We start from the raw sequence: 25,507 nt of genomic DNA, 5'->3' as shown, positions 1-25,507 counted from the left end.
AAAGAACAAGTTTCTGTAGTTTTTATTCACTAAGGCAGTATATATACATTGAGATCACCCCTCGTCTTCATCCTCGTCCCTCTACATCGTGGGTGGCAGGTCTGGGCTAGCGAACGGAGACAGGCACTTCTTCGCACTCTCTCTCCATATCGTACCCTCGGGACAGTTCAGCACGTAGGCCGTGCCCCCCGCAGCACACTGGATGAACTTGGAGGCGTCGGGGTGGGGGAAGTAGATTTCGTCTGTAGGCTGTGTTGTATTGGGGCATTTCTGACGAGAATAGTCTGAAATTAAAGCATCGGATTAAATGTAAAAATGTCTGTTGAGACCTTTCATTCAGAACATGTGTGAACATCTACATTGAAGTGGTACATGTACGTTTGTGTAAATAATATAAATGTAAAAAAATCACAATTTGGCAGTATGTCTGAATCAGAAATTGCTTTCCAATCAAGACTAGTAATTTGACAGTAACATGTTACATGTGAAAGTGTTTATGATATGTGTGTACCAGTGTCTGATACAAGTTTTGCTGTGAATAGGTACAAATATACAATAACCTGTATAACTAAATAATACTACTATATTTGGACGTTATACCTGTGTTACCTGTGGTCACCTGTCACTGTACACGCTTACCTGGAGCCACGGTGGTGACGACATTGGGTGAGGGCTGACTTCCGGTGAGGACGGTGTAAACACAGGACTCCCGACCCTGGTCCCACACCAAGGGAGAGGGGCAGGTCATGATGTTAACCTGCATGACCCCCTCACACATCATAAAGCGGGACGGGTCGTTGGGGTAAGGGAAGAAGATCTTTTTGGCGGCTACAACGTCTTGTGTGCAAGGATTCGTCACTGCTGGTAGAGGCGCCTGGAATCAGGAATACGTCATTTACCACTTGATAACCATGAACAAATGTCAGTTATGATTGTATCGTTTATATATGTACATTGTGTAGGCAAAAATGTTTGGAAGGAGGGGGGTTAACAAAGGAAGATGGGATTTTCAATTAAGGAAGATTGGGATATATCCAGTCAGAACAACTTTCCTCAAGTCAATACTCGGCCTCAAGTCAGAGTTTTTACCTCAAGTTTATGCACCTTTATTTTAAGGATTGGAGTTGAGGAAAGAGTGACTGGAGAATTTTGGTGACGGTGGGGCATGACACACAGTGAAATGTTCTACATGGAGGCATCTTTTTTGAAAGAATTTGACGGTCTGAGTGTTGGTGGGTTGGGTGAGATACTGACCGTGGTGGTCACGGGGTGGGCACACTGGGTGACTGAGGGGTTGTACTCCTTGCCCGCGGGGCACTGGATGATGTACATCTCCCCATCCTTGGTACACTGGATGAACTTGTCGGCGTCGTGGGGGTGGGGGTAGTACAGCTGTTGGTCGGGGTTATGTTGGCACGGGTTACCGACGTTCGACCACGTGTCTGTCAGAGCCAAAACAAAAAGTACAGGAAAAACTGTCACAAGCCTAAAGACTAAATATATTGCTACATGTATTATAAATATTATATTATTTAATATTAATGTCATTATATTATCATATATCATTATATTTGCTATCTAAGCAAACATCACGAAATAAAAACTATTAAGTGAAATTTCATTGTTTTATGAACATTTGATAATGTGTTGCGTTATATTTAAGAATGAGTCCTGTTAATAAAAAAATCATAAACTTAACGTACCTCCACAATTCGGAACTAATCCAGCTTGTCGCTCTTCTGTTATCAACAAAAGAAACACAAGATGTAAGTAGTATGCATTAAATACACAGATTAATTTGATGAAAGGCATCACTCGCAAAAAGTCATCAGCTAAAAACTACCTGCAATATACATGTGTATATATCTATTACTTTGTCTTTAACCTAAAAAAATAAAAATAAATTCAAAGTGGCCAAATTCCAAGGAAACTAATGAAATAAGAATTTCCTGGTAATATGCGCATCTACACATTGTGTTCTAAACCCAACAAAAAGTTTCTCTAAATTCCATGCAGCGGTTTTAGAGGAGTTGTGCTTACAAAATGTTCATTACTAAATTCAATACATGGCCAGAGTTCCAAGATCAAATGGGTCAAAATTTCCAGAAAAATAACGGAATTAAGATTGTTTGGTATTATCATTCATGTCTACACATTGTGTCCTAAATGCCTACAAAGAAGAGATAGCTGGGGGCTACAAGAACATCGCTCTAAACTCTTTGACAATGACCATGGAAAAAGAACTGGCTACTGTACTTAAACGCAATTACTGTAGACTTCAACATGTAGATTTGAACTTGCGACTTCGTGCATTCGAAACGTACCGGACGTCCTTAACATATAGATGTAACAGTTACTGCTAATGTTAGATCACAATAAAAGTTGAATAAGATGGTAATTAGTATTATAATACTGGTTTCATCAAAACTTGTTTTTAAACGATGTTTGCAGCTTCATGAAAATATTGGTCTATATCATATAGTAGTCCATGCAAAGAACTGGATGCCTGCCACGTGGTTTTCGGTCTCAATTTTAGGGGGTGGGTGGTGATTGTGTTCGAATAGAATATCAAAATCCACTTTAAGTAGTTGGAATAGAAGTAGAATTGAAGAATTACCTGGAAATTCCCAGCTTAATTTCCACAGGTTAAGGAGAGAATATATCACTAAACAAAACCTCATTTTAGTAGATGTCGGTGTGTCTTTCAGAGTGCCGCGATCATTAAGTGCCCGAGATAACTTTTGACCCAGAGAGAACCAGACAAAACGCACTGGTCGTAAGAGATAACGGAATTGGTGACCGTGTGACTCTCGGTATCCTTGTGCTGTAATAGGCCAAATCTTTGGTATACTAAATCGTGAGGGCTGGACCTCCAGGTCTCTTCTATCATAATATGGATTGCGTAATTTATACTTGCATGAAAATTCTCTTTAAAAATTTCAATTTCGTTGTGTATGTTTGTATTTCGAATTCGTTCTTTAACTGCCGGTGTGTTTAGCATTTTTAGTATGCATTTTTCTATTCCCTTTGTCTTCATCTATTGCATCATTGTGTTATTATTTTTAGGTACTCACAGGTATCATTGCACAATGTGATTACAGTTTCCAATGTCGCTTCATTTACCTACCACGCGATTTATAATCATGCTAACAGTTAAACTACAACCCGTAAGTTATTGAAAACAAGATATATTTTGTTCAGAGCATAAAAGGAAATTCATATTGTGATTTCCAAGGAAATGGTTTTGTTTGCATCTATTTCCGGTTCAGCGCCACCTACACAGCTAGGCTACATAAAGATAAGGCGTAAGATAGTTCCTTGTCCATTTTGGTGCTATGGTGCTAACCCAAACCTCCATAGAATGAGATTTAGAATTCCTAGGAGATTGATCAATGCATTGATAAAATATGAACGTTCTTCTTGCAAATCCAAATCACCAAAACCCCACATGATCAACAACAATAAAATTATCTAAGAGACATATTGACCACTACTACCGATATATAACACAACAAGAAATAATAAAATAATTGTTTTATTCTAATTTCTTTATATCAGAGTAGCACATTTACAACGGTCGATCAAGTATGTACATAATTTATAATAATTCATATTCAGTCAATGTCATTATGAAATAAATTTCCTAGTGACGTCATTGGAGCGTCATCATTTGATACCCTGACGTGTACGGCAAATGCATTTGGTTGACTGGCATCAAGGGTTGGGGAGGAGCATAGTGCCGGAAGTACGACTGTTGATAGTCCGATATGTATTGTGGGTAAAAGGCTGGATAAGATGACGGGTACTCTGTAATGTTTTGTCTCTGTGGTATGGAGTAAGGTGATGGTGACGTCATCATCACTGTTGGTGGACTTGGTGACGAAGAAGCTCCGGAGGAGAAAGATGAGTTTCCGTCGTCCGAACGGGCCGCCAAAGAATTCGGTAAATAGTGGAAACTGATAAAAAAAATTAAAAAGCAATTAAAATCAATAATGTTAAGTACGTAATTGTAAATGTAATGTAATGTTTCAGTTTAAACGATATGATATGCTGAGAGGAAAATCTGAATGATTTAATCACGTTGATAATGGCGCTGACGTAATGCTGGTGTCTGAGCTCTTACTTACGATACAATCCAAATGATTATAAATTATTAATATTTACTTTTTGGATGGAATACAGTCGGGCTGCAGTCGACTTTCTCCATGCATCTCGGATGGGCTGCAGGAAATGAGATGTGAATTTATCTCTGATGTCACGGTGACGTCTTGATTCTCTGTGTAGAACTGCTTCCTCATCCAGTTCATCTGAGCGTCTTTAGATTCGCGCTTGAACTTAGCGCGTCTGTTCTGAAACCAAATCTGCAAAAAAGGATAAATGTAAATTAAATATTATCCAAAGACATGCCTTTTTAATAATCTTTTTTTTTTTTATTTGAAGGAATAAAAATCAATATATTTAATGCAAATATTGTCAATTTTAGAATTGATGCCTTAAATTCAAGATTATATAAGCGACTTCTTTCTTTAACATTCTTTCCAATAGTTTACTGGTTTGATTTTTTATAATATCTTAACGCCAAAATATAGAAATCTGTCTGATGTTGGTTATTGCGGGACTGTAGGTGACCAGACTTACCGCCACTCTCTCTGACGACACGCCCACTTTCTCTGCCAGGTTCTCGATACTCTCAGAGTCTGGGTACTGGTGTGAACGGAACGATTCCTCCAAAGTCTCCAGCTGAATAAGAATAATGCAAATTTATATTGATAGTTGATCTTCTATATTGATATAACAATCGGGTTTTTTTTTTAAATTGTTCCAAACGATCAGACTTATATCGTTAGATTTCGATATAAGTCAAACCAATTTTCGTGTTTAGATTGTTACCTGATCTTGACGGTACTTAATCCGGGATCGAGTAGGAACTTTTTTTGGCTCGGAAATTCCCATGATTATTGTTATCTGTTGGAACGTGCTACAAAGTAACATAACAATAAGATTAAATGTTTTTATCTTTTTTCATTAATCACGATTTCCAAATTATATAATACTAAGTGAATTGAAATATTTATTATCACATCAAAATTATGCGAGCACTTTTCTTTAAAAATATTTCAACGGATCTTTTAAAATTTTACATTATTACATTTTACAATTTTACATTACCTTTTGATACCAGCAAAGATAATCAAATTAATGATGAATTGATATTTGTCCTTCCCTTTTTATATGTATTGGTGTTCGTTGTTGATTCTTTGATCTCTCCCGCTGCGTTCGATGAGGAAAAAGTAAGTGAATTTTGGACGAAGAGCACTACACAGATAATGAGTGTAATTACCCGCGGGGAGGGTGGGAGGGGGAGGTGTTCACGGCGGGTCGTCTGATCTGTCTATGTCACGCGCCAAATGTTGTTACTAGACCACGCGCAACAGGAGGCAAAATAATTAATTAATGATTGGTCAATTATCAATTGACAATTATCTTATTTAGACAGAGAGTTGGAGAAATAAATTAGAGGTAATTATTGACTGATCATCTTGAACACATGTGTCAAAATATCTGAATACACAACAAGATATTGCCGTATGGAATTTGTCGTGATTAGTAAAATACCGAGACATTTTGTTGTTACATATTTTTTTTTATATTATTGGTACATATATATTGTATGAGTCAGCATTAACAATGAAATGGTTACTATAGTGATTCTGTAGGTTTTTGACTCTATTGTTTTTTTTTTCTTATTTCTCTGTTTTATTGTTAAAATATTGATAGATATAACATTTGCTAGTATTAATATCATTGAAAAATATTATAATCCTCTCAACAAATTATGATTTTAACAGACCTGAAACAGTTCTTAGAAATGATATCAACGCTGAAATTTTGACTCAGTTCTATCATATTTATCATAAAGATATTGTTATCGTGAGCTGATTATAAATATGTTTATCAATATTAATTATATTGTACAAATTATAACGCGCGATTCTTTAAATATATTTTTATTCATAATTTAATTTAAACAATATTTTATTATATATGCATTATATAACATAAACGGATGGGATAGCAGGCATTGCCTATATAAATCCTCTCCGACATACATTATTATTTATTCCTAGTGTGTACAATACATTTATCAACAAGAGAACGCAGATTTTGTTAAACATAACCAATACAATATCAATATATATATACATGTACATATCAAATTTTTAGAATTTAAGCAGAATTCTCTTGTTTGAAATGATTAGACTAGAATATGTTCAAGGTACATGTAATACTCAACAAAAACAACGTTTGACATAAACTTCAATATTTTTTAACGTTCGGCTATTTTTTAGGGGATCTGGACGGTTTCAACATTGTCTACAATTAGATATAGAAACTTACTATAATTTTCTTTTTCTTTTGTCGATGTATATCTACTTTGGTTTAACTTCAATGATGAATTTTTGTATTATGATCTTTGATATTGTCATTTTTTTTTTCGTAATAATGTAAATTTTGTGTCACAATTTGACAGGAGAGGGCGTTTTAAGTTTGCAGAACTTGTGCCGGATCCTTTCGTATATACCATCGTAACAATAAAATACGTTCAAACCAAACCACATAACTGCACATAGACAAAGTTTAAGAATGATGATGCTGTTTTACAAAATTAAGACCCCCATATGAGCCAAAAAAGAGGTTAACAAAGGTGGAAAATTTTTAGTATGGGGAAGTGATTTGTATTTTAAAAACATAATTGCATTAGTTGAACCACTGTACAAAATAATCATAATTCACAAATAGATTTCTTATACATTGTTTTCAATCGGTTCTTCTTTCAGCTGAATGGTGTTTACTATGTCGTTTATTGTGTATCTTGTGTATTTTGCTTAACTCTCATATTTGTTTTCTGTTGATATTTTTATCTCACACGTTGTTTTGTCTTCCCTCGTCTGCATATGGAGAAAGCTTAAAGACTAATAAGTAAGTCGGTAAACCAGTATATATTAGATAGTATATCTTTGTTACATATATGTACAATATACAGTATGTGAACAATAGTGTAGAGGAATTTAAGGAACTTTAAATTTACTAAAAGCATTAACTGGCTCCAGGATCATGAAGCAATTTTAGACTTAATTTACTCTGTCTTAATATTTCTTGATTGAAAACAGGAACAAAATTGAAATGCCATTAAAAGAGTCCTAATATAAAGTTGTTAAATACTAATATTAAACGTCATTTTATGATGAACAATCATTTTATAACTGCTTGAAATTTTGACTTAAGTCTGAAGTTGGTTCATGATCCCAAGGCCAGGTGTGTCAAATCACCTTGAGTAGATTGTTTATGTACGTTATATACCAGGTAAAATATAGAGTAGAAAATGCGATTTCTTCATATAGTTTATTTTATAAAGTTGTGCTCTCTCTTCATTTGTTCGATAATATGTAAATATTGTGAAATATATATTCTGACTATAGATGAAATCAGTGGTATGTTCTAAAAATAAAGGGAGTTGAATTATTAGAAACTGTACATACACGCTTTTTTGCATATCATATTTTGAATAAATTTCACGTAGTAAGTAAAAGGTTGTTCCAGGACTGCTTCCACTCATGCAACTCTCAAGTTTGGTTTGAAATAAGAAAATGATTAGATAAACCAGTATTAATTTTACGAATCAATCATTTTTTATCGTTAAATTTTAGTTGTTTTCACAAACAAGTAGTTCGAGCAATATATATATTTTAATGAATGATGATACTACTGGAAAACTTAAACTCTTTCTTAAATCCAGTCGTTGGAAAAATTGGTATTTGTTTGCATATAGGAGCGTTGACATTGTCCCGATTTCGTGAGAACATGATCATCTTAATTACATTTATTACGTTTATTATTCCATAAACGCGATTGCTTCGATTTAAATTTCATTAAAAGAAGTATTAAAATCAATAACAAGCTGTTGCAACTCAAAACTCCACGTTCCCGGAAAATTTACCCTTGTTTATACTGTTATCGCGAGGAAACATTGATATACTTATATAATATACAATATGATATGTAGTTACACCCCCACCACCCCCATCCCCACTACCACATCACAACTTTCCGATCCAAAGTCAACGGCAGAGCTCTACGTTGTAGGTAGCACCCAGACAATCATAGTCCATCGTCAATGGTGCAAATTCTATCCCTAACCGAGCAGAACGGGGAGGGGCGGGGGGGGGGGGGCACAATGACGTACATGTAAACGGTTTGTTAGAATGTAGATGGTTAACTGGTTATTCATGACTTTATTTCCTCTATGAATGAACAATGCACGGCTGGATAATCCCACACAGACACGGAGATAATGCAGTGCGCGTCACAGCCGCACCCCCGGGCCCGGTCAGCTGATCATGCGTGACGGATGACCACTGTAGGAAATCCATCAACTTGTTTTTTATCCCCTCCAGATAGCTGTAATCTGTTGTCTTTACGATCGTTATTTTTCTGTTTATTGTTTTCACCATTTGGTGGGTTTGGATCGGATAATGGGAAATTGCACGAAGTTTGAAAACAAATCAGGTATGTGAATCAATTGAATGACAAACAGTGTGTTTATATACTTCAGTTACTATGATTTAAGGACTCTTTACGACTAGCTAATGATATTATCAGTATATTGAGGAGTTTTAATCGGTCAACAATAAGGTGATACTTAACATACATGTAGTATAAAAAATAGAATGCTTAGTGTCATCTTATTAATAATTTTCCTATCTAATATATCTTACCTATAATACTTATTCACTGTTAATAGTAAATTGCTGCCGTAGGACCTTACACAGTTTCTATCAGATCACATCAAAGCTATGTTAATTTTATTAGAATCGTAAGTAGCTATATGTAGGCTCTAACTTTCGTCCATTTGTTTTCGTCTGTTTTGCCTTTATCCTTCTCTCTACACATATTAGTCTGCTCTCTCTCTCTCTCTCTCTCTCTCTCTCTCTCTCTCTCTCTCTCTCTCTCTCTCTCTCTCTCTCTCTCTATCTCTCTCTCTCTCTCTTTATATACACCCCTTTAATCTCGTTTGTCTGTCCCATAAGCTCTCAATCGATATTCGATTTCTTATATCGCTATATTTCCCCTCTTTGCATTTTTTTTATCTATCAATGTCCATCATTTTACCCTCTCACTCTATCTGTCTGTCTGTCTCTTTCTTTAACTATCTCTCAATATAGATACTTTATTAACATTGATGATATTTCGTGTAGATGTTAACCTGTTTCAAAGGCACTCTTGAATGTATGGGGCCAATCCCCCCCCCCTCCCCGCCCGCCTTCTGTTTTTCATCATCCATATAATTTCGAGTGAACCTCAATATTGTAATATCAATGTTCTGTGTCATCAGGCTATTTCGGGTCTTTCCCTTCGTTTTCCCCACTATTGTACAGATCATTTTTTTGTCCTGTTAATGATGACGGTGTCACTGGCCTTTTGATTGGATCTTCGAATTTCCAGGACATGTTGGTTGGGATCATACATTTTCTAAGACCTAGATCTTATGCTTTAAGACATAGCTATCATTATAATAAGTAGAATCACATACATGTATGAACACTAGCGACCGATTCAATGAATGCTTAGAATGCTACATATTATATTAATATTTTTGGAAATCACCTTCTCCAATTTTCTTCGAACTGTATGAAAATTGACTGTAATTTTACACACATGTAAATTTGTTGATTCTATATCTTTAGATCACACATGTAGACTGGTGGACTGTGATGGCGAAGTTTCCCAGTGGACGACGGACGACCTCAAACAGTACTGTATCCTGAAGGATGCCGCGCGCATCTCCTGTCTAGATGTGACGTTATTGTATCGCGTCATCACGTGCAACGTACCCGGATCATACGGGTACTCCAACGACATTCTTCCGGCGGCCATCTGGGTGCGCAACGACTGCTACGCGCAGTTCAAAGTCTGCTACACAACAGGTAAACACGGTCATTTTGTCCGTTATATTTAACGACAGTAAGGGCGACAGATTTATTGCTTCTTCATTTCTTGAGACACATACCAATGTAGTGTAGGGAATTCTGAGTATCGTAAATCTATCATGGACATATTTGTTATGTGAAAACAAGATATATAGGCTCACAGATATATGTTTGCGATATTTCGCTTTTCGATATTGAAATGCCTTCATAATTGTATAATGTACTGGTTTTAAAAGTCTCTTTTGATTTCTTCTCTCCCAAATTTATTGAACATTAATAAGATTATTTTTAGTGGATTGATTATTATATTTGTTTCATCAAATGGCTTTTTTCATTCATTGTAGGCGCCAACAAAATAATCAATTTATATAACCAATGCACATTCGAGGCAATGTCCCTTCTAACTTATTTTAGATGCACTTCTCTTGTTTACAGTAAAAAAATAACATTGTAACTGTCTTTTGATTTTGTAGGTGAACTGAAGACTTTGAGTAGTGAACTGAACAACCCATGGTTCAATGTTCTTTTCGACAACAAGAACACCACAAGTAACTTGTACGGAAACATCACACAGACCGGAGCATTACCGTACAAAAAATTCACAAAACTTCGATATTCTAACGATTTTCCCACCATTCCCAAACCACCAAGACAAAAACCCTGGGGACATTTCCCCAGGCGACAACAATCAAGCGCTGAAGAGTTGGAGGACGCCCCGACAGAAAAAGTGTCTACGTCACTGGAAACAACAACACAGGGAAAACCAATCTCAGAGACCTCAACGATTCCGGAGAAGACAAACACCTGGTCAAGAAAGAGCACAACTGTTAAACCACCTTACTCATCATCTACGAATCCTTCCGCCGCAAGTTCAAGTCCGAGCTCTACACCAAACGACATCCTGCATGAAAACAATCTATACTTCTCGAATAGTGGAGTGATTCGAGCAGGAGCAAACGACATCGGTGTTGATGTTCGGGGAACCACCACACACCTCGATGTTAAAAATACCACTGAGGACAGATCTGAAGAGAGCACTCATTTAGGGAGTTTCCCTCTGCTTGAAGCTGACCAAATCCTGCTAGGGGCTGTTTTTGGAATTTTATTTCTATTGTTAGTGCTTGCCGGATTGATATTATATAAATGTAGAAACAAGGTCAAAGGGTAAGTTTGGGTTATGTGAGCAGGGATTAATCTCATTCGTTTATCCTGTTGTATTTTTTTCTTCAAAACTAACATGTATACTTAATGTTTTAGGTGTGTTAACGGTAGGAAAGAATCCAGCGATCACAGAGGAGTCACTGTAGATAAGGTAACGATACCTTTATCATTGAAAACTGCACAAACGCAAAGTATTAAAACATATATGATATACATTGATCCTGATGCATTGATCCTCTTAAAAGCACCGAATCATGTACAGTGGCTTGTATATTAGCAATTTAAACTACACTGTACTTTCTTTGAAAGTATTAAAACATATATGATATAGATTGATCCCGATGCATTGATCCTCTTAAAAGCACCGAATCATGTACAGTGGCTTGTATATTAGCAATTTAAACTACACTGTACTTTCTTTGAGAAATAATAATGAAGAAAGGTAAAAGTATTTTATGCTGAAACATGCTATCAAATTATGAGTACAAGTACCAATATTAAATGGTACTTAACTTTTCCAGGACATATCTTACATTAGTGGACCAAGTCTAGCACAGTTTGTGGGACCAGGATTTCATTATGGCAACACAATAGATCCTGGTCCGAACCATCCCGAGCACGACTTACCAATAGACAACCAGTACTTCATACTACAACCAGAAAACCAATCGAACACGCCCTGCCATCCGTGGGAGTACAGTTCGAGCACTCGACTCGACGATCGCGACGACGAGTCACACAAGTATTTCGTCCTCGAAAACTTCCCCGCTAATCTGGTCTTTCTCAGAGACAAGGACGATTATGACAATATCTCCCCGCACCCCTGTGGGAGTGAGGCAGCCACACAAGGCCTTCAGTCACGTGACGTGGAGAACGAGGACCAGAGAATCGTCGGTTACAGTCGAATAGGCGATACAAATAGACATAACCACCATCACAGGATCTCTCAAGTCTGACCACAATGGGGTCATAGAAACGTTTGTGATAATTAGTGCCAAAACATTGACTAATGACTGATGCAGCCCGACCCTGATCATTTGATCTTCTGGTGTGAGGTGGTGCAGTATACCAGACTATGATGCACATTACGTTCATTAGTTCAAATCAACTCTTGTGGGAGGCTATTTATATATTGTGCGCTTTAGTTTATTTCAATTAATATCAACGATGAAGAAAGAATTTTTTACCAACAAATAAACTGATTTTTTTTAAATTTTAAAATTAGATTGTTCTCTGGCTGCAACTTCAATCTGATAGAAAAAACTCTGTCATAGATATATTTAGATTTTAATTATTTATCATTATGCATAAGTGCATGATAAAATGTCATCTTTTTTATCGTAATCATACAATTAGAACAAAGCTTAAGCATAGAATTTCAATACAGTGCTTTGTCTATACATGTATTTACAAATTAAATGATTGATATGTTCGAGGAATGATAAAAATATTACCTTTTAGTTTATTCCTAATTTCGTTTCATCAGTATTAACAAAATGTACATGTAGAGGCGCAAGCAAGACAATCGGTGCAAAATTTACAGTATTTCACAATTACTAAACACTACAAGTATATATCCCCCAGAAATCACACTGACACTCCGAACACCCCAATTACTATATTTAGAACCACGATTCCAAATATGAGCGCCACCACCACATTGTTCATTAGGTTGGAGCGGCGGTCCTTCTCTAGATCCCCCTCAGTGGTCCCCAGGAACAGGAGGAGGAACCCCACCACTACCTGGACAATGATTGACAGGATCAGCAACACCAAGAGGGCGTAGTAATAGCTGTGGGAGGAGCCTCGGTCCAGCAGGGCCTTCAGCTGGGAGGAGTTGGCCACCAACAACCCCACGTCAAGCAGCCCCTCGGCTACCGTCTTCTTCTGGGAGTAGGCCGACTTCTTCACCACGCTCTGAAAATAGACGGGACGTTCAACTTCCGCAAATCGTCCATGGCAGGAAAAAGTACAATACAATTGAACTTTCGTGCAGTGGATGCAGTCCCCTGGGGTATATTTATGATGATCTCGTTTAAAATATGAGTCAACTGTCTTTATTTCTGTTTTTAGATGCTCTTACTACTATTATTAAGCCATCTTTAAATAACTACAAATAAGAATAACTGAAACTGGGCTTGTCTAAATGTCCACAAACACTCGTACTGAGTTATAAATACTGAAATATCGACCTGGTATAGTGACCCGGACTCATAACTCTTACTTTTTATAGAATTAATAACACCTTCATGTAAATTATTAGGACTTCGAAATGAAAAAAAAAATGATGCGAATATTTTAAAACTCTTGATAAATATACGTATACGTTATGCCATGTAGTACATTTTAGAGATGAGAAAAAGAAAAGTAAGGCATTTAATTAACTATTTGAATCTACTTTTTGCAGATAAAATAAACTAATACATACAAAACGACGAAAATTGAAGGTAAACTCAAATCAGTTAATCCAAAATGACAATTTGTAGCAATACTAAATAAGCTTCTATAGCCTACCTCTTTATTAGGAGATGCTCCTTCTTCCGACATTGTGTGAGGAAACTTTTTTGTTTTGACAACGAGTCACATTTTTATCAATTCTTCCTTCACTGACACATGCACACAAATAAACACATGTTTCCAGGTATATATATATTTTGAACTGATAAGACGAATTTCGAGCAGACCCACCCGGTATCAGCATTTATTTACAGTTGCGATAAGACGCCCAATTTCTAGCTCCATATCTTCAGAGGAAAAGAGAAATAAATTTATGGTCCAAATATAACGAGAGGTCATCGCATATTGTATATAAAGGCAACGTGATCTATGCATCTACCACACACCCCTGGTACTAGTATCACACTCTGGTTTTCACCGTCGTGATGTTTGGGGAATAGCTCAGCAGATTTGTGGCTATGTGAGGAACTCACGTTCACAATACCTGAGGAATCAAAATCAAAATCCGTAGAAATTAATTAAAAGATGTTTATTTCGATGAGCCGCAATTGGAAAGTGATTTCGTAAAAATCACTTACCAACGCGGTCACTCTACGGACTTGAAATTGACCAATCAGGTAACTCATTTTAAAAAGGTTAACGCCCAATTTCGGCAAAATTTCTTTGATGCTTGACACTGTTAACTAAGCCAAAAAGGTGTTACAACAATTACTCGCATTTCCGCAAAGAAGACCTGTAACAAAGACAGGATTAACTTGAAGCCGAAACAAAATAAATAAGTTTATCTACGTGGAATTTCGAAGTGTCAAGCTAATGCGCCAAAGAATTTATTTCCAAAGAAACCGAAAAACAAAATGTTTACATTACTACCTAACAGCCTGTCAAAAATTCTTTAATGTAAAATGACATTCTATGTGTTACATAAGATGTGCTAGTAAACCTTGGGAGTGAAAATTAGTCTACATAAGATTTATGTAAGAATACCACTTTAAGTTAAAAGAATGTATAAGATATTTCATCGCACTAAACAAAATAAATTAATTAAACTAATTTCAATTATTAAATTTTGATACGTAATTAAAGGTCATAAACGCACGAATTTCTATTTCAAATAACAACATTTTTCAATTAATTGAACAGTGAAATATCATGAATTGCTGATTCATGTTACTTATAACTGTTACATTAAAAGTTTAAAATTTATCAATTTAAACTTAACTATAACAGTTTACCCCCCTTGTAAACTGTTATAGTTAAGTTTAAATTGATAAATTTTAAACTTTTAATGTAACACTAGTGTCTCAGGTAAAAACCGCGTGCCCCCGTGGTTAGGTCGTCCAAGTAATACTATCGATTATTGGACTGAAAAGGCAGATAAATCAGGGATAAATTAAATAAAAAAGATCCAGATATTTGTCGTCATTTGATTTTTAAAAAAAAATTCTTCCTCATACGTACATGTATTACATAATTTTGATATTTATAATACAAAGTTGACGATGTGAATTTAAAAACCGTATCCGACCTTTGGCGGCTACAGAAATTGACAACATGAAACTGCCAATTTACTAACACCTAAATTTGTGAGCCAGGAGGTTTCCTTTTTGATTTAAATGCAACACCGTTAGGAGATAAAGTTGTAAAAATTTTGTACTTTCACGAAAATATTGATACACTTTGATTTAGTTATATCGTACATGTTTATTTTTTCACAAACGTAAAGAAGAACAACTTTCAAGAACCGATCATCAATACAAAACAATGAAACATTCAAAATTAAAGTACTAATATGATAATTAGCACGACCTTAGGTATGATAAAAATAATAGAAAGCATGTAAATATTTGTTTTTGGTCATGTTTTATTTTGTTCTCTTTTGATATAATATACAGTAATCAGAAGTACACTCGGAATCAGTCTATAAGAGGAAACAGCGTGGCAGTGGCACTAAATAGATATATTAAGTTTTCAATAACAATTTTTTTTATGAATATCCCTCTATCAGTTTTCAAATCCCTACCTATTTTTGATTAAATGAAAAAAAAAATGAATGGTAATAATACTTAAAGGGACTTAGACACGATTTGAGCTCAAAATTTTCAAGATTTGTTTTTTCAATTTTTATGTCTAAAATTGTTAAAATAGATTTTTTCAATGCTTTTGACAAAATTTGAAAGTAAAATATCGAGTTACGAGCGAGTTACAGAGGTTAGAGTTGTTAGTTTTGTAAACAAAGCTTGAGTCCTGTTAATGCTTACTTATTTGTTGTATTGGTATAAGGTTAAATCTAATGATGCTGATTTGTTGTTATGAAATTATTTATGAACCCACTGAATCAGTTTATCTTGTTTCCACAACTTATTTTGATAAAGGAATGGCAAATTCTTTACTTTACAGTATTTGTAAACAAATATAAGACTCGAGCTTTGTTTACATTACAACAACTTCTTTCCTCTTTATCTCGTTTGTAACATAACTTCTAACATTCAAATTTTGGTGAATCATTGAAAATACAAAAGTAAACTTTTTTATACATAAGAATTTAAAATAAAATTGTCATCTGAAATCGTGTGATATAATATAAAATGAATTATATTAACCTTCATCTGCTGGCATAAAATTCATATGAGGTCAATGATCAAAATTTTGATATATGGTGGCTTGTATCACAGAGTCTGCATCATCTGTTTCATATTTTACTGGACATGGACATTGATTGTAACCTAACAACAGAACTTTATGATAAACGCAATGACTTCAATTTCTCCATAGTCAACATTCCTTACTCAAGTAGCAGTATACCTTCATCACCTGCATATGGCGTTTTGTCTCTCAGTTGGTTCGATACGCAAGGACATGATCTTCGTATGAACACTTTCTAAGACGAAGCAAGCTACTGGCAAACAAGTTGATAAAACAGGACAATCAACAGTCTCCCTTGAAGTAATCTTTTCGTAAGTTCTATGGTCGATACAACGACCTTGTCAGCAAATACAATCTTCCACTGGGTCGCATGCTGACTGACGTTCTTCATACTCATTGTTAGACCATAATTAATCACCTAATTGTCTGCGGACTTTTCCGATTATTTTTCCCCGATTACGACGAAAAGCACACGGCGGGTGTGACCGGTCAGCAGAAGTTGCTCACTCCTCCTAGGCACCTGGTCCTACCTCTATCTATTTGGAGGTCTGTGTTGCTCTGCTTTGAATTTGTATTTCGTTTTATGGATTTTTGAGATGGTTCATGGTTTGTTATTGTCATTTTTCCATCGTTTGTAAGCATTTCTCAATGTTTTGTTTATAATAAAGTTTATAATAAAGAAAAAGTGAGGTAAAACCAACAAAAAATATGCAAAACAATTTTGACTAACAAGTATAATCTTAAGTTTTAATATTATAGTAGTGCCAAAAATTTCAATGAAAAGCAAAATCTGAAAAATTTAGTCTGAATTTTGTCTGTTTTGCTCAAAGCCAATTATGTTTGAGCCTTACTCCATAAAGAAGTAAAAATATTGAATATTATGTCAGTATGATTCGTTTCATTAATACTTTTTGTGTTTTGAACAAATATTACTAACGACATTGAACAATCCTTATTTTAGAACTCAAACCGTGAGTAAACAACGCCCTTAAGGGTATATCAGCCGTTTCCAATGGAATTTTAAAGAGAAAGTACGGTGAATCTTAATATAAAAAAACAGACTTGAAAGTTTTGACGTTATATTTTATAATTATAATCTACTGCAAGATTATAAATGGTTTAATTAGCACCACAAGATATGTTAGATTGAATTCAATCATATTTTGACGTTCTATTTTATAATTATAATCTATTGCAAAAGAGCTCTCATTAATTGTCATCGACAACGATACTCAGCCGTTCTAATACAATGCAGATGAAAAGATCTTATATCTTCCTGTTTACAGCACAAAAGCCTGTTTATATGATTTAAGCAATTGCAAACAAACCTGTCGTATCACCTCGTTCTCAATGCTGCTTTTCTGAATTACTATTCCCTCGTACATGTATATGCATGCGCAAATCAATCTCAAACGACAATTTATCGTTTATGAATATGCATAGGTAAATCGCAGATTTACAAATTACATATTATGGCTAGTACCTCGTTAATACTGATTTTAAAAATTTCGAAATTTTCTATAAACTTCTTTAAATATGGTCATGCTGACAAAATTTGGATATAGTTTTAAGAATCGCAAAACTGCCGTTATAAACGGCATACACACCTTTAAGGTCAAGATCTAGTAAATTATTCCAGTGTCTATTTGGAGCTAGAACCATTATTATGTCATAATTGATTTGATGAATCTTTTCCCGTATTTTACGGCTTTAAAGGAATTATGTAGAAAATAAAACAATATTTTGACATTCTATATTTAATCACGGGAAAAGTAATCCCGGTACCTATATTCAATTTGACATCATTTTAAAGAGGATCTCAAGGGCTTGTTTAATGCCGTTTTTGGAAAGACTGTAGGCATTCTAGATATATTTCATTTGTCAAAAATGGACAAAAATCTGAGATTTGTTACTTTTGTGACGAATCAGGTCGTACCAATTAAAGGAAATAGGGTAGTACAGGGTATTTCCATGGTAATAGCCTGTTCCCCCTTGGAAGTAAAAATGGAATGTCTCGAGGCTATATAAACAGCGGTAGTCGGAAGAAGCAGAGAGTGTGATCACTGCAGCCAGAGTGCGAACAACTATAGGAAAGTATAGTAAACAGGCTAAAATTAAGCTGAATAGGCCTTATTTGCATAAAAGGCTACATAATAGGGTGGAATAAGCCATATTAGATTAAAGGCTACGTAGGGCTGAAGAAGCCTAATTGTATAGGTTGCGCCAGTTGACCAACCACTGTAGCTTTGACACTTGGCAATAAAGGCTGAATAAGCCTGTACACCAGTGTCAAAGGGAGCTGGGGAAATCAACTGGTTAGAGACCTTAGGTCAGTAGCCAGAACCCTTGGTAAGGCCAATTGTCTGGGGGCATTGGTCAAGGGGTAGTTTGGTAGCCTGGGCTAGTGGTCGGGGACATTGGACTAAGTTTAACAAGGGGAAACTTGTGGTTGATTTGGGCTTAGGTAAATCCCTGTGAAATTAATATTTGATTTAAGTGCCAATCGTCGTAAATATCTTGATTAAGTAAATTTATTAAAGTAATAAGCGTAAATATATTGATTCAGTTTGTTATTAGCCTAAAAGACAACAGGCCAATTTATAATAAAGTATTCTGCAGAATCCCGGGTGTAACCGGGTACGTGTCCAAATAAATAATAGCAACCGCTCGGCTTGACACACGTTACACTTTTATCTTTCGTATTTCATAAAAATGGTTGTTTAAAACATGATTTTTCATTGTGTTTACCAAATATTTTAGCCCCGGTACACCATATGAAACAAAGACATTGTTATGAAGCATCATTAAAAGAATTTATATCTTGAATTTCATAAACATGTAGGCTCCTTTTATTTACTAAATCTTGACCTCAAGATCAAGATCTAGTAAATAAAACGCAGGTTTATGAAATTCAAGATATTATTTCTTTAAAAGATGCTTCATAATAATACCTTTGTTTAACAGGGTGTATCGGGTCTTAAGTTTGTGCTAAACACTATGAAAATAATGTTTAAACTGTAATTTTCTATAAAATATGAAAGAAATAAGTAACAAATTTCGAAGTTTTGTCCATTTTGAAAATGAAATATACCTAGAATGCCTACAGGACTATAAAAACGGCGGTAAACAACTAATTGACCTCCTTTTTAAAATGATGTCAAATTGAGTGTAGGTATCGAAATTAATTTTTCCACAATTTGAAATAGAATGTTGAAATATTTATTTCATTTTCTACATAACTCCTTTAAAGCCATAATTTTATCAATAAATATTGAAGTGCATGTATCTGTAAGACAAACTATCTGTATCAATTGAAAGGTAATGTGTTTTTTTTAATTACAGGAGAAAAAATATTGATAATGTCGTAGGTACAACTTTTTAAATGAAATTCCGGTATACTCGTTTGATTAAGAACACACGAGCTATACACTTAGTTAAATTAGTTAAATTTTAGTTAAAAGCATTTTGATTTGTTCATCAAGTCTATTTATAAAATAGATAGCGAATTATTTTCTTCACATGGACTATTTACCTGTTTTAACAAATTTTGGACAAGGTATGTCTTTGTAAAGTGAATACGAGACATTGCAATTTTTCATTATTAAATTCTTGATATCATAACTATTTGACTTCAATTTTGACGATCTAATGGTTTTAAGGCGTAAAGAGCTAGGATATGTGATATAGAGATATAAAAAGAAAATTTATAGAACTGTAGCTCCGAGTTTTTTCAGACTACTGTGATATTGTGTGGAACAGGGATGTCTATTTTAGATTCTGTATGTGGTGTTTTTCATTTTTAATTTAAAAAAAAACATCCAGACATGTATTGTTAATTAACGGATGATTTATTCAAGTCTGATTCCTTCCTTTGTTCTTTATAAACTGCCGTGCGACGCTATGACGATGGACACAAAAAGGCAATATTTCAGAATCGCCGACAAATACATTGATATTCATATGGTTGAGGACAGTGTTCGTTATAGTCACACTCCCAAAACAGAAAAAAATGTCGGCATACCAAGACAAACACTTCTGCATCGACGTGTGCAGGTGATGTAGGCCTCACAATGCCCTATGACTATAGGAAAATCTGCGCCGATTGCTTGACTGCTCACCCCCGTAACCATCAGTCCCAAGAAGAATATGAAGGTCAGCGACATCTATATAGAAAAACAAATATTGTTGACATTGAGGTAGAATATGTAATATCAATAATGAATAACCTATCATCAATATATTGCAATGAACATGTACAGTAATCTACATTTAAAAGTACTGGTAAAATAAAGATGATAGTAACTATCATAATAAGTATGCGAATCCCATGAAATTAGAGTTATCCCGTAACTGAATTTTCTTGCACAGTGAAAATTACTCTTTGTACAATCTGAAAATTCTTGTTTTACGCTAAAAGCAATAATTTAAGACGGACTATACAATAGACGTGAACAAATTTGTATGCATTGAGGCAACTGTATCACAACAAGAACTGCATGGTAGAGTTAGCCTTTACAAAACTGAAGAAGATATGAAACTCCAACAACATCAGCAAGAAAAAAGACTATATAAGACACTAGTCACTCTAGTGCTATTGTACGGATGTGAAACATGGAAGATAAACATAGGGGACGAAAAACGAATAGATGCCTTACAGAATAATAGTCTAAGACAAATTCTCAAGACGGATTCTCAAGACCAAATGGCAGGACAAAATTACAACACATGAGACCACTGAGCCAAGAAATGAAATACAGAAGATGGAAATTCATAATCCATATCCTCAGAAAAGACCACAACAATGATTGTAACATTTCCTGGACACCTGAAGGCAGAAGAAAGAGAGAAAGACCCAAAACAACATGGAGAAGAACAATCGGAAGAAGAGAGAGGAAAGTGGATTGAGATCCTCGGCTGAGGCGATGGCTGCTGCTGTGGACAAAAACAATCTTTTTAGACGTGTGTTAATGAAAAGTTCACATGACAAAACCATTCAATTTTTGCTGACTCGCACATTTGGTTTTTCATCATTTTGATTCGAGTATCAAGTCTGGTTCGAGGGTTTGTTAATAAGGAATTGTATATGGTCAAAACAATTTTTATTTATCTTATAAATACCACTCTGATACAATTTTGATATAAGTTTTTTTTTACATTATCTAAGCTTGAAAAAAATCTATGTATGTATAGTAAGATTCTTTTCAATTAAAGGGAGAAAAACACAATTAGTAAATAGAGAGAATTATTCAAAGATACATGCATAATAGTTACTATTGATTAACATTCTCCAGATACTTAAAACTTACATGTTAAAATACAATATTTTCTCAAACAGAGAATTAAGAGGGATGTTATTAATGGAAGTACAGGATCTCTTCATATTAAATATTCCATTAAAATGTCATTTATAGGCTTGTGTATTTAATAGTTGCATGCGCATACATAGCAAATGTAAGTAACCTAATGCCACGCAATGTACGATTAACATTGAGCTATATAGTACTATATGTACCTTTATCCCGCAAAATAAGTCAAAATATATAATAAATGTAGTAATAACGTATCCAACGAGCAATGTTTTGTATGAAATGTGGACAAACAGTGTTCAAAAACAAACGTCCAAAGGAAAAATACAAAACAGGAGCAGAGCAAACACGAACCTCTACAAAAATAAAAAGTAGGATCAAATGTATGGGGGAAGGGGATCGGAAAGGGTGAACAAGACGCTAATGCAAAACGATGAACTAATTTAAAAAACAGACAAAGCACGAAACAGAAAAGTTTAAAACAAAATCAATAGCGTGCTTAGTTGTCTCAGGATAAATCATAGCCTTGAGAAAACGTAACCCGAAAAAAAGTACCCTTGACTCATAAGAAAGGAACGTTTACATGGGCGGATCCAGAATTTTTTCTCAAGGGGGAAGGTCCGAGGGATATTTAGATTTTCCAGGGGTGGGGTGGTCAGGATCCACGTGCACACAAATTAGGGTGCGTTTTCTCCGAGAGAAAACGTACCTTAGAGAAATCGTAAAAAGAACTGAAATAGTTATTGATATATCATTGTTTACATAATCAAGTGCATTGAATAATTACACAATCCAGCAGAAAACCTCGTTTTTGAAAGTGGTGGGATACTCATCCTTAAAATCTTGACAAGCAAAAAAGAAAAGAAGAAGATATTAATTCGCAAATCATGAAATCCTAATTTGTGAGAAGAGTGGGGGGGATAGTATGCGTTTATCTATAACTCTATAACTTTAATTTCACTCTAAATATCATTATTTTTACATAATCCATAAAGAGTGAGGGAGGAGGGGTGGGTGCATGGGGGCAACTCCTTGATAATTCAGTTTTTTATGTGTAAATTTAAGAGAAATGTTTGCTATGATAAAATTAAATGGAAGGGTCAGTCTCCCTTCCCCTGATGCCTCATGCCTGCAATAATTGTATTTACACAAAAACAAGCAATAAAATCTGACTATTCGATGATTCATAATTACCTAACAATATGTATGAAAAACGTCGGCCAGGATTAGACTGTATTTGCTAAAATAATTGTCGTATCGACCATAGAACTCAAGAAATAAAGATGTAATATGTGAATGAGTTCAGTCGCTTCCTTCCTTGATAACGTAAAAATAAATGGCATACGATCTTTCCCAATCACTGATTAAATTTATATTTAATTCTAAAATATAATATTGGGTAAAATCAATCATATCAAAAAATAGGAAACGATTGGAAATGAAGGCGGTAAACCCAATTTCTGATAATTAAATTAATATGCAAGAACCAAGGATATGCTACCTTCTATTATTAACTTTCAGTAATGTGGTTTAGGGCACCCCTTATAAACAATACCTCACAAAAGAACAACTTCGGTTCTATTCGGGCCACTGATCTAATTATGTGGTCCAGAGGTTTTAAAATGTAATTATGTTACCTTCTTCTTCAGCTGCTAACACAGGAATGACACGGCGCTCAGTGTCTCTCAGTTTTATACAAATGGGAGAGTCCACTGGGAAAGGGTGAAGGGTAATTCCATTATTAAACATATTTTACTAAGATCACATTTATACAAAAACTTCAATCAAGGAAGTTAATTATCTTGTTTCATCAACTCGTTTGTCAATAGTTTGCCTCGCTTTAGAAACTGTTCATACGTATATCATGCCTTTGCTTATCGAATCAACTTAGAGACAAAAACTACATATGCAAGTGATGAAGGTCTATTGCTGCATAAGTAAGGAAATTTTATGAAAGAAAAACTGCGGTCTTCGCATGTATCATAAAGTTTTGTTGTTAGGTTACCGTTAATGCTTTTTACTTGTAAAATATTTATCTTTCTCTTTGTCATCACCGACACCATAAATAACAATATTATTATTTCTTACCTTAACGTTACAAGATAAATATTTCGACTTCCGACTACTTAACAAATGCATACAACAGAAATGTTATTCCAGTTTCTATAGGACCATGCTAAAATTGAAAAAATTGAGGTTTGGTTTTCCCTGGTCTTAAAATCGACCTTCAGATGTTGTACCTTGTGGATCTGTTTTTAGTCAGTTTGATGCATTGGCATTATTCATCATGACATTGTGTTTTTTAATGCAGGGATGTGGGGTTTTTTTTGTGTTTTTTTTATAGTTTTGCAAAATTAAGATTGAGGGATATCTACATGACGATTTCTACAATATCAGATGTTTTTATCGCAAGTCCTCACCAATGCAGAGATGGCGCTACAAGGATTAGAACATATTCTAGTGTATTTATATACATAATTTATATATATTCATTGCCAGACGTTAGTTTATGAGCGTATAAAGTGAGACATTTAAAAGTCATGTTGGCAAGGTTTTTGGCAAATAAAAAAATATCGTTTTGAACCAAATAAGAGATGCTTCAAAAATAGGCCCCTTTACTGCATATATATTTACAAAATGCAGGCGGTTTGACAGCTATCAGCTGCAATTTATGTATAAATTTATTAATAAAAATATTCAGCTGCTGTCCTATTTGTATTGATCATTGATCTACTTAAGCTTGTGAGAAATTTTTTCATCCAGAAACTGTTTATCAGGCAATCTTAAAACTCATTGGTTTTCTATTAATAACTTTGAGCTAATTCAGGTGAAAGAAAATTAATATTTATTACATTATGATTTTTTTTTAACCGATTTGCACGATTGCGCAGGGCTGCAAATAGCAAAAATATGCCCTAGTCATGGTGCGTTCCATTGTGACATTTAAGTTTATTGGACTTAATTATAATTAAATATTGTAATTTTCAAAAACCGCAAGCATTGCTTCCCTTTTTTTGGAAATTAAATCAAACAAAGAAAAGCAGTCATGAATTAGGAAAATAAAAACAAAGATTAGTAGTATGTTTTAAACAAACATGGAATAAAGAATTTACAATATTTCCATAATATTCATTTTTATAATCAATTAATCCATTTCAATTTGACAAATCTACAGTCATGAATTAGGAAAATAAAAACAAAATTGTTTTGTTACAAAAAGTCTTCAATTCACCCGCTCATAACAAGGCCAAAAGGGACGAAAATCAAATGGGGTCAATATTTCCCTGTAAAAAACAAATTGTTTTAATTAGCGGAAAATCTGATTGGTCATGTAAAAGGCTAAATTGAAACCCCTGCTTGATTCTGTAACGCCAGATAATAATCAGACCATATTTCACAATTTGAATTGAAAAAAAATATATGAATTAAGTTTGTGGTCTGCATCAAAGGGGCCACTAGTCCTTCTGTCTCCGACATAATCATATGGATTACGACAATTGGTGGTAAAGACACATTCTCCATGTGTTATATAGATACATGTATGTAGACAGGTTTAAATGCAATCAGGCATGCAGATTATATCCATGTCGGCTTCAGGTGACCCCTTGAGTAACGCGGGTTATGTATTTTTTCTGCAATGTCAACACCTTCATATCCCGCATGAATCACCAAATAACACATTTTATTTGTTTATAAAAATCCCCATTTTTATATACTGTATGTAGATTTTTTGTTTCTGTCCCATTTTTTCGCCCATCTATTCTTGCAAATAGTTTCGCCCCTTCTTGAATTCGCCCAGACATAGTTGTGTTTAAAGAGAGAAAATTTAAGACATTATAATTTGACAAGTCTTGAATTCACCCGCTCATAACAAGGTCGAAAGGGCTTTGGAGAAGTAGCAGGGACTTCTGTTGGTTTGAATAAACCATATGTTAATTAAGGAGACTAAGA

The 25,507-nt window shown here is 34.6% G+C and overlaps 4 protein-coding genes across 4 annotated transcripts; 1 reads left to right on the top strand and 3 right to left on the bottom strand.

Moving 5' to 3' along the window:
• Positions 1-6: 6 nt before the first annotated feature.
• On the bottom strand, positions 7-2,762 carry LOC105317748 (uncharacterized). The gene is made up of 5 exons (XM_011414475.4): positions 2,618-2,762; positions 1,704-1,739; positions 1,255-1,442; positions 640-874; positions 7-284 (listed from the first exon to the last, which is right to left on the bottom strand). The coding sequence occupies exons 1-5, from the start codon at positions 2,679-2,681 to the stop codon at positions 82-84; spliced, it is 726 nt and encodes a 241-aa protein (XP_011412777.3). The 5' UTR covers positions 2,682-2,762; the 3' UTR covers positions 7-81.
• Positions 2,763-3,459: 697 nt separating this feature from the next.
• On the bottom strand, positions 3,460-5,031 carry LOC117682108 (paired mesoderm homeobox protein 2-like). The gene is made up of 4 exons (XM_034449050.2): positions 4,891-5,031; positions 4,639-4,740; positions 4,165-4,361; positions 3,460-3,956 (listed from the first exon to the last, which is right to left on the bottom strand). The coding sequence occupies exons 1-4, from the start codon at positions 4,990-4,992 to the stop codon at positions 3,653-3,655; spliced, it is 705 nt and encodes a 234-aa protein (XP_034304941.2). The 5' UTR covers positions 4,993-5,031; the 3' UTR covers positions 3,460-3,652.
• A 3,333-nt stretch (positions 5,032-8,364) lies between these two features.
• Positions 8,365-12,323, top strand: LOC117682110 (uncharacterized). The gene is made up of 5 exons (XM_034449052.2): positions 8,365-8,568; positions 9,747-9,986; positions 10,463-11,153; positions 11,247-11,301; positions 11,672-12,323. The coding sequence occupies exons 1-5, from the start codon at positions 8,535-8,537 to the stop codon at positions 12,104-12,106; spliced, it is 1,455 nt and encodes a 484-aa protein (XP_034304943.2). The 5' UTR covers positions 8,365-8,534; the 3' UTR covers positions 12,107-12,323.
• A 266-nt stretch (positions 12,324-12,589) lies between these two features.
• On the bottom strand, positions 12,590-13,899 carry LOC105317745 (ninjurin-1). The gene is made up of 2 exons (XM_011414473.4): positions 13,665-13,899; positions 12,590-13,067 (listed from the first exon to the last, which is right to left on the bottom strand). Exons 1-2 carry the CDS (start codon positions 13,695-13,697, stop codon positions 12,738-12,740), a joined length of 363 nt encoding a protein of 120 aa, XP_011412775.3. The 5' UTR covers positions 13,698-13,899; the 3' UTR covers positions 12,590-12,737.
• Positions 13,900-25,507: the final 11,608 nt, after the last annotated feature.

Source organism: Magallana gigas, chromosome 4 (genome assembly GCF_963853765.1).
Source record: "Magallana gigas chromosome 4, xbMagGiga1.1, whole genome shotgun sequence".
Lineage (NCBI taxonomy): Eukaryota > Metazoa > Mollusca > Bivalvia > Ostreida > Ostreidae > Magallana > Magallana gigas.
The sequence above is the reverse complement of the archived record's forward strand: the minus strand, read 5'-3'. Positions and strand labels throughout refer to the sequence as shown.

What these genes read in the sequence shown, in the direction of transcription:
- LOC117682110 (XM_034449052.2), top strand. Translation starts at nt 8,535, where the DNA reads ATGGGAAATTGCACGAAGTTTGAAAACAAATCAG. An exon ending in GAAGTTTGAAAACAAATCAG is followed by an intron (nt 8,569 to 9,746) that starts GTATGTGAATCA and finishes CTATATCTTTAG; the next exon opens with ATCACACATGTAGACTGGTG. An exon ending in GAGGAGTCACTGTAGATAAG is followed by an intron (nt 11,302 to 11,671) that starts GTAACGATACCT and finishes TAACTTTTCCAG; the next exon opens with GACATATCTTACATTAGTGG.
- LOC105317748 (XM_011414475.4), bottom strand. Translation starts at nt 2,681, where the DNA reads ATGAGGTTTTGTTTAGTGATATATTCTCTCCTTAACCTGTGGAAATTA. An exon ending in ATTAGTTCCGAATTGTGGAG is followed by an intron (nt 1,443 to 1,703) that starts GTACGTTAAGTT and finishes TGGCTCTGACAG; the next exon opens with ACACGTGGTCGAACGTCGGT. An exon ending in CCCACCCCGTGACCACCACG is followed by an intron (nt 875 to 1,254) that starts GTCAGTATCTCA and finishes TCCTGATTCCAG; the next exon opens with GCGCCTCTACCAGCAGTGAC.
- LOC105317745 (XM_011414473.4), bottom strand. Translation starts at nt 13,697, where the DNA reads ATGTCGGAAGAAGGAGCATCTCCTAATAAAGAG. An exon ending in GAGCATCTCCTAATAAAGAG is followed by an intron (nt 13,068 to 13,664) that starts GTAGGCTATAGA and finishes GTCTATTTTCAG; the next exon opens with AGCGTGGTGAAGAAGTCGGC.
- LOC117682108 (XM_034449050.2), bottom strand. Translation starts at nt 4,992, where the DNA reads ATGTTACTTTGTAGCACGTTCCAACAGATAACAATAATCATGGGAATT. An exon ending in TGTCGTCAGAGAGAGTGGCG is followed by an intron (nt 4,362 to 4,638) that starts GTAAGTCTGGTC and finishes CCTTTTTTGCAG; the next exon opens with ATTTGGTTTCAGAACAGACG. An exon ending in GACTGTATTCCATCCAAAAA is followed by an intron (nt 3,957 to 4,164) that starts GTAAATATTAAT and finishes TTTTTTTATCAG; the next exon opens with TTTCCACTATTTACCGAATT.